Below are 13,830 nucleotides of genomic sequence, written 5' to 3' on the forward strand. Positions count from 1 at the left end.
GGACTTGCCTAAACCTCTTTGCCACTGTCACCACCTGTTGGTTTTGAATGATTTCCCTTCCAACTCTGGGTGTCTTTAGGGTTTTCTCAACTTTCCAGTTCCCAAAGCAAGCACAGAGTCCTTGGGACAGCCCATGGACCAGCAGCATCAGCATCACCTGGGAATCTGTCAGAAATGCTTGGACCTCAACCCAACAGTACCAAATCGGACATGGTATGCATGGATCTATAGCTGTCCAGGTGATTCTGATGCCCACTCAAATTTGGGAATCATTGATTTGGAGCAGTCTTAACATTTTTATGTTTAAATTAAGGCGTGATAGGGGCACTGGGTGGCTCAGTCGGTTAAATGTCCGACTTCGGCCCAGGTCATGATCTCACAGTTCATGAGTTCAGGCCCCGCGTCAGGCTCTGTGCTGACAGCTTGGAGCCTGGAGCCTACTTCAGATTCTGTGTCTCCCTCTCTCTCTCTCTGCACCTCCCCAGCTCATGCTCACGCTCTGTCTCTGTCAAAAATAAATAAACTTAAAACAAATTTTAAATTAAGGCATGATAAAGTACACTGGCTTACTCTTTTCCCATTTAGGCTCCTGCTCTAGAGAGGCTACCCTTCTGAGTGTTAGACATGGAATTCTGAGGGCTGAATTCTAGTCCTGACTCCTTTCCTGTGGACCCTGAGCATGGTCCAGCTTCTCTCTGGAGTGTGTTCTCTGCTGTAAATTGAGACTCTGGGCCCAGAGGGTCTCTCTCTCTCTCTCCTTTTCCATAACACCATGCTGAAGTGCTAAAGGCTGAAAGAAGGTTCGGCCCCAGTGACTGTGGGGGACCCCAGATGTGGGCTAATTTGGTTATCTTCTCAACATAAGTTGGTAGAAACTCTAGTAGAAATAGCAATGGGTGCGCCTAATGCCACGATTGGGAGAGGCAAAGGCAGCAGGAGTGGGAAGAGTCAAGGAAGGGTGGGGGAAACTCTGATAATTGATCCATATGTTCCTCTTCCCCCACCGTGTCACTACCAGGTGCCACCAAAGACACTGAAGGGGCCCACCCCCAGGAAGTTGAGAAACAGCGAACAGTTTGAATATGGCCCAGGTAACTAGCTGGAAAAGGTAAACAGGAGGAAGCCTAGAAGAGAATATCAGGTAACCCCAAGGGATGATAGAATGTCCTTGAGCCATGAGCAACTTCCCAGGTCCAATCACACATCAGGAGGCATATGTGTGCCATCTCAGGGTGGATGAAGATCCCATAGCAAAACGACGGGACTGAAGACACAGAGATCTCACTGACACTCTGACACTGGCAAGTCACTGGCCTACCCCAGACCTCAGTTTATTCCTCCCTAAAATAAGTATAATTATACCTCCTTTATCTGTCTCATAGGAGCAAGGTAAAGGTTAAAAAGTAAGAAGAAAATAATGAAAAAGTATCACTGAATCATTCTTAGTGGTGTTCTTATCTTGGGAAAGTTCTATGCCACCTAGTCTGGACAGATCATCTATGCCTCAAGAATCTAGGCGCAGGTCTGTGGAGGCGTTTCACTTCCTCCAAACAATCCATGCTATCACTTAATAATTCAGGCAAAAAGGTGAGCTCTGGACCTTAGTTTTTATTCACCGAGCCAATGGCAAATTTGATTCAAAAGTTGAATCTATTGTAAAAGTGTTTAAGGAGATCATTGTTCACCGTTGGGGCAATAAGTGGAGGTACCCTTCTGTCAGCCTCTCCCTTACCTGGGTCTCAGCCGTGGGGGCTGCACAGCCCCAGTCTGGAAGCTGCTCAGTTGCCATTGTGTTTTCGGCATATTCAAATGACGAGCCGGTCTGAGGCCTTGGCTCTGCTTCATTCTGCTTTTGGGAATTGATTTTTCCTAAATGAGAAAATGTACGTCAAACCACAATCAGCTTTCTTCAACTCTTTACAAGTTCAGGGAGGGAAGTGAGGGAGACATTCAAGAAAAAAAAAGTCCAAATACACTCAAAGCTGGGTAGCCCAACATTCTGTCCCCTGTAAATCTGTGCTAATTAAACATCTGCATTGCATGTTGTGTGTATCTGTAGAGGATGTCCACCTTGGAGAGCTGAAGGCAAACTTTCCCACAAAACGTTGATAGACTTTTCACATTAGGAAGAGGTTAGGGGGAAAAATCATTTGGGAAACAATGATTAGTCCTCAAATAGTGTTATCCATCAAATAACGAACAGGTTTCCTTTTTGGATCACTTCTCAGAACCTTCATTGTGCTACTGGAAGTTGTCATGATGTCCAAAAACAGGATTTGAATTAGAAGCCCTTCCCAAAGATACTTGGGCAGGGAACCCTTATTTTCCTAGAATACTCATTATGGTCATTCCCAATGCACTCATAATGTACAACGGGAAACTTTGCTCTTAAAGATCTGGCAGGGCAGTGCTTCTCAAGCTTTTATGTGCATACACACCAGCCGAGTTTTTATTAAATTGCAGATTCTGAATCAGGAGGTCTAGAGTGCGGGTCTGAAAGTCTCCATTTCTGAAAAGCTCCCAGGCGATCCTGATCCCAACTAGCCGATGGATCACACTTTGAGTAGCAAGGGCGTAATTAGCAGGGAATGATTAAAGAAAGTGCCTCCATTACCCTTAATAGTAGATTAACCTGCAGAGTGTACTCCTTCCTTGTGCCAGAAAGGAGAATTGCTATTATTATCCTCCAGCCTCAGTGATTACCGACAGGACATGCTGTGATAGCCTCTCAACAGCATTCTGCTTGTGAGCAGAAGTGAAGTAATTGTATTTTCATCAGCACTGAGAGGTTTGTACAGTTACCTCTATTTTTGATAGGGGAATAAGTGAAAAACCAATTCAAACACAGGCATTAGGGGAGCCTAGGTGGCTCAGTCTGTTGAGCATCTGACTTCAGCTCAGGTCATGAACTCACGGTTCATGAGTTCAAGCCCCATGTCGGGCTCTGTGCTGACAGCTCGAGCCTGGAGCCTGCTTTGGATTCTATGTCTCCCTCTTTCTCTGCTCCTCACCTGTTCACATTCTGTCTCTCTCTCAAAAATAAATAAAGATTAAAAAAATTAAAAAAAAACAAAGAAAACAAATACAGGAATTAAACAGGAAGTGACTCCTCCTCTAGGCAGGAATAACCTCACTCTCCTTTTGTTCCAGCTGGTTTTCCATTCCCTGGCTTTTTAATTGAGTAACCAATGGCCATAGAGAAAAGAGAAGCCTTGGAAAGGCAGCCCTACCTCTGGACCACAGTGATGGCATCATTGATAGATAGGAAGCTTTGGGGTGGGAGACACAAAAATACCCTGCAGTTATGTTGACCTCACTCTCTACCATATACTACTTTTTTATAACTCTTCATGACAATTTAATTAAGACACAAACCTCCAAAATCCAGCACAGTGGATATTAGCAGCAAGATCAGAACAATCTCCTTCCAATCCCCTTCTTATGAAGCAATTCAAGTCTTGTGGTTTCTATTCAATTTGTTATAATGACAGTGTTTAATCATGAAGTCTACTTGGCAGCCCGCCGCTGAATTGAGGTCACACATGTGACTATTCAAGCATGGAGCATATAATCTATAACTAAGATCTTGCCCCTGAATCTCTGGAGGCTGTGTCATTAATTAACAATGCATTTATTTAAAAAATAATATGCATTACAGCCTTTTAAAATGTAGCCTTGGCTTGAAACGAGCAGAAGTTTGTGATGAAACATTCATGGCAGTTAGTATTATTGTATGAAGAACTCAGCCATGGGATTAGCTCAATCACATTTATTCAAAGATATTTAATTAAATGCCTTCTTTTCTAATTTCTCAAAAGCCTATAGTATAATTTCTACTTGTGGCTCCTTTCTAGTCATCAAATTATAAAAGAAAGTGTTTAGAGTTCTCGTTCATATGCTTATGCACGTCATAAATGCAACATAAGCCATGCAAGTTAAAAATTATTTAGTATCATCCTGCACTGCAATAAATATTTTTAATCTTGAGGGAACAATGAAAAAAAAAAAACTTTGACCCTTAGCCTGCTCCTGTCTTTAATCATGGAAGCTTGTTTCAATTGACGGTGACGAAGGGCGGTACATCTCAGTGCAGAGGCTCATTCCACTGCATTGCAGCTAATGCACAATCTACTGCTGAGATATCAAACAAAGTTTTTTATAGTTCAACATATAAATATATTTGAGCAGGATGGGAATATGTCAGAAGACATACATTTCTGGTTAGAGGGCAAACAACATTTCAGCTAAATTTATGTCTTGAGGCTAACCTGGTCTATATTCAGATTTAGGTTTTACAAGATAAAATCCTATGGGTATGTTGTGTTTTTTTTTTTTTTTCTCTTAATCAATTTATATATCCATATACCTGTGCTTAGATGCTTGTTTCCTTTATATGTGTGTACACTCTTTAATGTAATGCTAAGAGTAGATGATGTTTAATAGTCGTCTTTTTACTTTTTGGTTGAGGATTTACAGGGATTTTCATGTATCCACGTTTCCATTGGGCAGAGGTCACTGACTGACCTGGTGGAAACCTTCTCTGCTGCATGTTTTCCATTTTTTTTTTGTTTGTTTTTTAGCAAGTGCATTATTTTGGTGTGGAAACAATCTAATTTGGAAGGTCATAGGTGTTTTACCTGAGGAGGCTGGTTTGGGGAGGCGACTTTCAAGAGGACCCATCCCCCTGGTGGTCATGATGGGGTCGGATGTGGAATGAACAATGGCATTATCTGCAGAGACATGGCTGTCTGCAGAGGAAGGCACTTCTCGTTCAAGGGTCTGAGCTCTGATAGAGGAAGATGCACAAAGTGTTGGCTGGAGAGGCAGGATGGGTTCGGTGTCCTCTGGGGAGTCTGGGTGGCATATGTACCGTCCTGTGGAGCGATTTCCAGAGTCTGGGAGTGGGAAGGTTCCGATCCCACTGTCCAGTGTCCTCATCAGGCAGTTTGATTCTAGACAAAGTAACAACATAGTGAGGATTAAAGAATATTCACACAAAGGAATAAAAGTATCACAGGCATTTGTATCTAATCTGGAGGAAGGGAGATATCTAGAAGGAAGAAATACTATTAATGGGGTAGTAAATTTCCAGTGAGTGGCATCATAAGATTTAATTAAACATGGAGATACTCCCTTCATTTAATATGAGGTAAGGCAGCCAGCCATTCCTGGCAGTGAGAGTCACATATACATTTTCCTGGCTGGTTCTCCAGAATTATCATACAAAAAGAACAGTCATTAGAGACCAAAACATATTTTTGGTAAGCTTTATTTCAACTGGGAATCATATGACTTCAACCAATTAGGTGAAATTTATTAACCGAAATATGATGAGTAATGAGCACACATAACACATTGAAGTGATGTCCTGACAAAGGTAATTGTGCATCTCTTACATGAATTATCATCCACTTGTCAGTTAACGGAGTCTCTGGCCTCTCAAATTTAATTGTGAGGGCAAGTAATTCACATGCTACAGGGATCATCCCCAAACATACCTTACCCATGATAACATCACTGTATCAAGTGGGCTTCATTTGGCCCAAGTGCCATTTGAAGTCAATTTGTTGAGAAGACCACAGAGCCACTTCATGTCTTTCAGTGACTTTATGCAGTGACAAAACCCATCAGTACCTTCGGATATCTTGTCACTCCCAGAGATCTCACTACTCCCTAAAACAAATCAAGTTGGTTTCACCATATGGGGGTAACATATTCTGCTGTGTCTCATCTTTAAGAAATTTTATACACAGATAAAAATTCAGTATCTGAAAAATTTATTATGTATTTCACTTCTAAAATGGTGGTATGATTTGCCAAAGCCAATGAGACAGCTTCCAAGATCTGTTTGTTACCCCAAAAGTCTCATGTTTATATGACAATCTTCGAATAAAGCATCCTTAGTAAAGTTTTTGTCAGCAGCTTATACATCTAAGACTAAGTAAGAGGCACAATTCAGCACCCTTTTAGGCATGGCAGATAATATAACGGAATAGGGCATAATCTTTGCATCAAGAGGCTCAACAGTGAATATTTTACAGTGAACAATGGTTTGGAAAGTGGTAAAGTCAATAACTATTACATGACCCCAACACAGGATTCTTAACCTCTTGAGGTCTCAGGTTCCTCACAGGATTGCTGTGAGGATAAAAATGTTTGCCAGCAAATTTCTAGAATTGAGAATGACACCAAGCATACTGTGAAGTGGCTGGAGGAATTAAATAATGAACAGTGACATACACAAAATACTTAGTATATATATTAGATATTAGCAGATAGTTTATCCATCAGTGCTTTTCTTACATAATCGCCTTTGATGCTGAGCAACTAGTATCAGAATTCCCAAATCTGTCCATTCCCTACCCTCTTCCTCAAAAACTCTTTGCTGTAAATGAGTGGAAGAATTCTGGGAATTTCCCAATAGTAAGGTAAAAAAACAAAAGGGTAGGGGTGTGGACAGACGTGGTTGTTGTAAGTTCTAGTAGGTTTGATGCTGGTTTTGGAAGCACTGGGAAGACAGTCCCTATCAAAGGAGAAGCTTCTGTTTTCAAAGGGATATTTAGTGGGAAGATGCAGATATGCTCTTGCATTTAGCCATCTCCTATGCCATCTGATCTCAGATACTGGTTAGGGATTGCAGGGGCCTTGATTCATATGACTATGTTCTGGGTTAGGCTTTTGTTTTGCAGGATCACAAGGGCTAAGTTTTAGCTCCATTCATTTCAAGGCCTCCACCTGGGCAGCTTTATTCTCTATCAATTTTAAAGATTATTCTTTATCCTCTCCATTCATTTTCTCCTCAATTAAGGGGACCTGATTGTTACAGAAGGGCCTTTTTGAAAATGAACAGATGTTTGCATGGGGAGGCATTACCAGAAGAGTTCAAAAAAAAGACCCTGCTATTCAGAATTTGAGGTCCTTTTTTCATTTTAGCCTAGAAACACAAAACCCCTCGGCTTTAGCATATCTGTGCGTTGTACTTGGGGCAATTCTAAGAGGCTGAACTACTTCAATATCATACAGGAGCACGTGGGTCTTCATCAGAACTGGTCCAGTGTCCGGGAATGGGAAATGGACTCATGGCACACAGCAGCGGAGGTGTGTTAGTCTCCACGTGCCCCAGGCTACCTCCTGTAATAATTTACTCCCAGCACCTTCAGGACTGCACCTGAACTAAAGAGTGCTCAGCAGGAGGAGGCAGGTGGAGCTCTTTTCCTTTTGTGGGCATGCATCATCAAATCCGGTTACTTATTGTGGCCAAAGGACTTTACTCCTTTCTTTGCATCAGTCTTCATCTTCCAACCTTATAAGGTAAGAACTACTATCACCATCTACAAATGAGGAATCATAGCTCAAAAGGTCCAAGTAACTTGCCCAAGGCCTTGAACTATAAAAAAAGAGTTTGGATTTGAATCCAGTCAGATGTATTTACAAAGACCATGCTCTTAACCATCAAGCTATCCTGATACTTGCCCAAAGTACGGATAAATCCAGATGTGGGGTCCACTCGTTTAATAGCCATTGAGGCAGCCTTGTGAATGCAAAGCTCACAGAATGCCCCTCTGCTCCTAAGCAGGAGTTCAGCTTCTCCTATGGAATTGGAGCAGGTGCCTGAATTCTAGCTGGTTCTCCTGCTCCCCATCCTGAGGTCTGAATCTACTGTTGACATTCTCTGTGTCTAGGTGGTTGCTGCCCCATCATGCAAGATGCCTGCACGCCCTGATCTGCATGGTTCCTGAGAACCACTATTGCTCAGTAACTCTTCCCTCTGCCTTCTTCAGTTGCATCCATAGACTTCCATGCCAACATTTTTCTGGCCTTAATCTTTGCTCTCTGGACTAGGTGATAGGCATTGTCTTCAAGGGCAGTTTTTCTGACTTTGTCTAAGAACTCTCTCCCCTACAAGTATTTGATGGGGAGCACTGAATCCAATCCTCTCAAATGGAGACTCAAAAAGCAAAATGAGATCCATGGCTGCCTCTTTAGTGAGCTTCTGGGGAAAAGCCACAGACACCAAAGCCTGTGTGTGCTGGCCTGGCCTATAACACAAGACAGAAAATAGGGTAAGGAGGGGTATTGGGTAGGAAAAATGATGAAGGCTGTTTAAGTATGGTACTCTTGGGAAAATACCAAAATTTTCTGGTTTCTGTCTCCTTAAATCATTTTTCTTTCCCTTCTTTCCTTTTACAATACTGTCATACCAGAATATATAAAACAGGACTTTTGGTATTCCTGAGTTCTCAGATTCTCTGAGAAGTGTGTGACACTAAACTCACAAACCACTTGCTATTAAAGTCATTTTTTATTTCTAATAATTACAGATGCCAAATGTAGTGAATTTGAAGAACTCATTTGTAAGTACCTATGAAAAGAGGTGTAGACAGTCAGGGACTCAGACACCATATGCCAAGTTTCACCCTCAAGCAAATTTCTCCAGAATTGCATCAACCTTTGGAGGTGGAGTTTATATTGAAAAATGCTGACCCCTTTGTTATGTACTTTCTTTAAGGTGCTGTAAGTTTCTCACAGTTCATAAAAATACTGTAATCTGAGAAAGTATAAGATATTGTACTTCTGAAGTCAGTTTTTTTTTTTCTGAGAGAATTATAAGAACCACAACGTAATTAAATGGCTGTGATAGGAACAAAGTTCAAAGTGGCAAGCTGACCTTGCATCTCAAATGAGTTGACAGTCTAGATCTTGACAAGACTAAGTTCACATTTGTGGCTGTGAGAACAGATGCCAACAGGGCCTTGCTAATGAGTTCAAGGGTTGGGTCTCTGGATGGACCAGCAGGTTTCATTCTTCCAAGGTCACCAATCACTCTTGTGACCCTGGTCAGCCCTTCCATGTACTTCTCATTGTCCCATTTGCCTTTATCTCCCATTCTCCCAAGGTTAAGTTCTCTCACTTATGGGTACCAACCAGCCCTAGACATTTCATCAATGACTCACAGTGGTGCTTCCCAGTCCTTTTAAAGTCATGGCACATACAGAAAATTGTAGCTCACTGAGGAAAACACTGGCTACACCAAGGAAAACACTGGCTACTTGAGAGCTGAGGGCTCACCATCTCAGCACCCCTGAGTCCCATTTAGGGTGTCAGCAGCAGAATGGCAGGGAATCTTTTACAGGATGGATTCAGAATCTTTTGCTCACCCCTCGAATCTACCACCTTGTAGATCTCTGGCAGGCAAGGAGATGGATACCTTTTTGGTCTCTTAGCAGCTGATACAGAAATTTCTATGCCCTCATTCTTTGGGAAAAAAGCTCAGAGTCCTTGGGTTAGGAATACTGTCTGGCATCAAAGCTTCAGTACAGGGGAACTTTACTGTACATAAACGGGAGAAAAGCAGCCCATGAGTGGGTGAGTAGCCAGAAAGGGCGAGGTTCTGCATTGGATGGTGGCAGAGAAGAAATTCTGGAGAAACCTTTCTACTGCAGATTTGTCAACTGTTAACTTAGGGTGCACAATGTAAAATCCCCACTCAGTTCACCAAGGAGCATTAGCACTTAATGCTCCTTGTACCAGAAGCCTCAGCAGGTGGTTTTAGTTTTCCAATCTGAAAATTAGATCATACAGCCTTCTTCATGGGGGAGCACTGAGGACTAGAAACATAGCACCTAATACACATAGCATGGTGCCTGGAGCAGGCACAGAGCTAACATTCAGAAGATAGCACAATTCTCAAAATCAATGTTATTAGACTGTAAACATCCTGGGGGCAGACTGGATCTTATTAATTTCTTATATAAGTCCATTCCTGATTCTATATTTTCTTTTTTCAACAGTATGGTAATTATATGCTGATAGAGCTGATAATAATAATAGGCTGATCAAATATTCTCCATCATCAGTGCTCAGCACAGCACCTGACACATAGATAGTTCTCACTGAGTGTAATGAAAAGAATGGGTGGAGAAGAAAAAAAAACAGCTCTAATCTTTAGAAAATTCTTTCTGAAATTAAATTGAATATGAAGCTTTCCTTTTGAAATCCCAATCGGCTGCCTTTTGTTCTGACTCTAGCAACCAAAGAAAATAGCTGACTTCCTTCTTCTGTATAGCTATTTTTCACATACAGCCAGACTTCATTAATTCAGATAGCCAGAGGGTAAGATCATTGAGAATTATTGGATATTTTAAAGACCAATTTCTTAAGACTTCCAAGCCGTTAGAACAAGAGTCCATGACCAAGACAAAGGACAGCTCCTGGGATGATGTTTCGGTGTCCTCCTCAGTCTCCTGCCCCTCCTCCTCCACACCCCAGAGCATCACTGGTCTGAAGGTTTCAGATCTAACAGGAGCCAGAGTGGCATCATCACCCTGGCCCTCATCCTCAGGAATTCTTGATGCCATGCTGAGTGCTGGAGTCGCACTTGACATCAGTGCCCTTAGTACTGTAAGAACTAAGCTCTTATAGAGTCAAGTTCCTGGGAACATTTGTAGTGAGTAGATGAGATTATGCAGTAACATCTTATATGTATTTACACAAAACAATGAGTTTCTCTCTTTTAAAACAATTTGTTCTCTCATGTGGATTGTCTAGGCTTCTTCCAAACTTGTTTTGTACTATTTCTTTACACAGTAATGTTATCTTTAAAAATAGCTGCAAAGGGAAAAGTTTATTTCCAGCACTGTTTCAGTTAATATAAATTTCCAGGTTGGTGGAATCTGAATTAGCAATGATTTTGAGTGTTTGGAAAATGTGGCTGATTTTCCCTCAGCCTTCTCCTCTACGGATTAAAGTGTCTCGAACGTTTTCTCACACAATTCTCTTTTCTCACACATTTTTGTGATCCTGTGGCACAAATCTTAATTGCTTGAGTTTGTAAACTCAAATTCCTAGTATTATTAATGTATTTGTCCAAAGAGATTATTTCACAGAATAGGCTTGACAAAACCTGACTTGAGTTCTAAGTTACTCAGAATATTCAGAAGAATGAAGTGAAAAAGAATAGGTGAAGTGGAAAGGAACAGGCCTCAGAGCCGGAAAGAGAAGGCTTGAAGACCTGTGGGGCTACCTGCTAACTGTGTGACAACAGGGTTTGGAAACTATTCTGACCGCATACAATGACAGCACATTTGTAATGAGCCTGGCACAGTGCTCATGACAAAGCAGGTGCTCTGTAAGTTTCACAAGTGGTTGTGAGGGAAAGGTGGGGGCCCCTCACATACACTGTCATGGAGCCCAAGGTAAATCAAATTTCCATCTGCGTGGTTAGTATATTATTGCAGCACCTGGGTACATTTTACCAAACAACTACCTTGTGGTTATTTCCTAAGAGATTACCTTTTGGCAACCATTTCCTTAGGCCGGGGGGTGGGGGTGGGGGGTGGGGTGGGGAGGGGGGCAGTTAGCTGATTGTAATCATTAATGAGCAATTGTGAAGATCGAGCAAAGTACTTGGAGTTGGCTGCAAGCTGCCTCATATATAGAAAAGGTGGAGTCTGTTCTCTCAAGAAGTCCATTTTGGAGTTGGCATCTGAAAGGCTTTTTAAAAGCCTAGATGAATGATGTTTACTGATGTCACTTTACCTACAGACTTATTACATTCTCGGGGAACATTCAAAAATTAGTAAGCCATGATTTTCAGTTAGCAAGGGTACGGCTCATCTATCCTAAACAGTGTACTTGCTCCCAGGCAGTGATCTACCCTCTCTCACAGAATCGAACAAACTACTTTAGTAACCACTGATTTTTGTCCTCTTACGCAGTAATAAATCCTAGAAAAGTGGAAAATTTAAAATCCGAACTCTTTTTTACTTTGAGCATTTCATTCCTATCTACAAGTTTCAGCCCAGAAATGCAGTGAGGATCCAATACAATGCACCAGCCAGAAAGGGTGTCTATATGGGTGCTTAATATTCATGCCACATTATTAATTGGCATGCTTTCTTCTAATGCAAGTGGTCATGTAAATAAATCTTTGTATGAGTTCTCTCCAGGTTCCTAAACATCTTTAAGCTACGTGCGGTGTTGGCACCAGAAATTTAAACCACAGATGGGAGAACAGATCTCTTTATTTGCACATCCTTCTCTTCATCTGTATGACTGAAACAAGTTAAAAAAAAATAATCCTGTTGCCAACGCCACAACAATTACATGGAGGTTATTCACTCTGAGTTGGCTCCATGGTTTTTTCAAAGTCGTCAGAGATGACTATATTGGCTATTTATTCACAACAATGGGGTAACTTTGGCTGTGGCATTAAGATGACCTTTTGGAAGAGTAAATTCAATTTGATGGCTTTGGAATGCATGAGAATACTCAGCCTCTGAATTCCAAGTGGATTTAAGCTTTCTGAGACTTGAAAAGTTTATAGAAGAATGGGAATTTGTTTTCCATTCCCCTACACTCTCTTTGATATAAAGGAAGACCTGGATGTTGGATGTTGGGGGTCTGGGATTCTATTACACAGGGAATGAATATGAGAAAGAATACAGGAAATTAACATGACAAAAAATTAGAGGGACAAACCAGACCATGGAATTTCTTTGTAAAGATGAAGATAAGTTATTTAAACTGACATAGAAGAAATGCCACCTTAGACTGTGGTTGGTTTCTGGTGAATAAACATTCTGCATCTGATAGTAACATCACATAAAATACTGTAGTGAGATGTCATTTAAGAATATAAACTGGAGAAGGTTAGAGATGGGTTCTAAATGCCCATGTAGACCATCAATTCATGGAAATACTTCTTGAATTTAGTCCCATACGCAGCTGGTAAAACCCTTGAAGGAAAAAAAAATCCTTTGCTTGCTATGTGTTCCTTCCTGTCACTGACACTAAAACAACGTTTAAGGTTCTGAGGGTGGTCTTGGTCTAGTATTTTGGGATTTGTTACGCAACTTTCCAAACCCTTCTTGATTTTAAAAATGTTAATAATTATCTCTATTCTCATATCCCCCCCAGACTGAGCAATCTTGAGATCTTCACATATTCCTTCATTTCATGCTATGCTACTATGCTTGTTGTATAAAACTATGCTCAGACTTGTATGCAATATTTACTGTGATAAAGAAGAGTATGACCAGTATGGTTTAACTGACAGCATCTGTTTGAATTGGTCAGCTGATCTAGGAACTTTGATCACAGACTCCTACATCCTATTTTGGGAGTCACCACTTCAGGTCAAAGTCTTAGATGATGAGTATACACATAGATCCCTCCTAACTCTCCTAAAAAGCAATGCCTACCCCTTGACCACTTTCCTATCCATATGTCAAGTCTTGCCCTCTTTACTTTGATATTATTCTAACTTAAAAGAAAAAACACAAACACAGTACTCTCATTAGCCAAACTTTCTAGAATATAACAATGTGGAACCACAATGGTCCCAGCCCCGATCTGTGATCACAATGTTTTATTTGGAGAAATGAGAGCTTATTTCTCCCTCTTGTTTCCTGTTACCCTTGTTCATTCTCTATCCATGACAGAATTACTCTATCCTCACCTTTTTTCCTCCCAATCTAATTATAACTTAGCTGTCTGCATCTTCTTTAAATATACTTTTGGACTGGTGCTCATGAACGGCATGTCAAATATCTAAACAAATGATGTTTACAGATTCTCCTTTGTTTGCAGACTCATTATGTTCTCAGATTACATTCCCAAATTAGCAAATCATGATTTCCTTGTAGAGAAAGTACAGCATATCCATCCCAAAGGTTATCCTTGAATCTGTTCAATAATCTAACTTCTCTCCTACATTCATTCCATCTATATCTGTCCTGCCAAAGGAAGTGAAAAGTTAAACAATTATCTGGTGAATCTGATAGACACAGATGGCTCTTATGGGTAATTCTGTGTCTCTAAATCTCTTTT

The 13,830-nt window shown here is 41.0% G+C and overlaps 1 protein-coding gene across 8 annotated transcripts in view; it reads right to left on the reverse strand.

Annotated features, from left to right (window-relative positions):
* The window catches only part of NCKAP5 (NCK associated protein 5), a 983,894-nt gene that overhangs the window by 55,376 nt on the left and 914,688 nt on the right, over nucleotides 1–13,830 (reverse strand). For all 8 annotated transcript variants that reach the window (XM_040474891.1, XM_040474892.1, XM_040474890.1 and 5 more), the window contains 2 exons: nucleotides 4,638–4,952; nucleotides 1,733–1,869 (listed from right to left, as the gene is read on the reverse strand). In XM_040474891.1, coding sequence (XP_040330825.1) covers nucleotides 1,733–1,869; nucleotides 4,638–4,952 — 452 coding nt within the window. The remainder of the gene's footprint in view (nucleotides 1–1,732; nucleotides 1,870–4,637; nucleotides 4,953–13,830) is intronic.

The sequence above is a fragment of the Herpailurus yagouaroundi genome, unplaced genomic scaffold (genome assembly GCF_014898765.1).
Source record: "Herpailurus yagouaroundi ecotype Mexico unplaced genomic scaffold, PumYag 140, whole genome shotgun sequence".
In the NCBI taxonomy this organism is placed as follows: domain Eukaryota; kingdom Metazoa; phylum Chordata; class Mammalia; order Carnivora; family Felidae; genus Herpailurus; species Herpailurus yagouaroundi.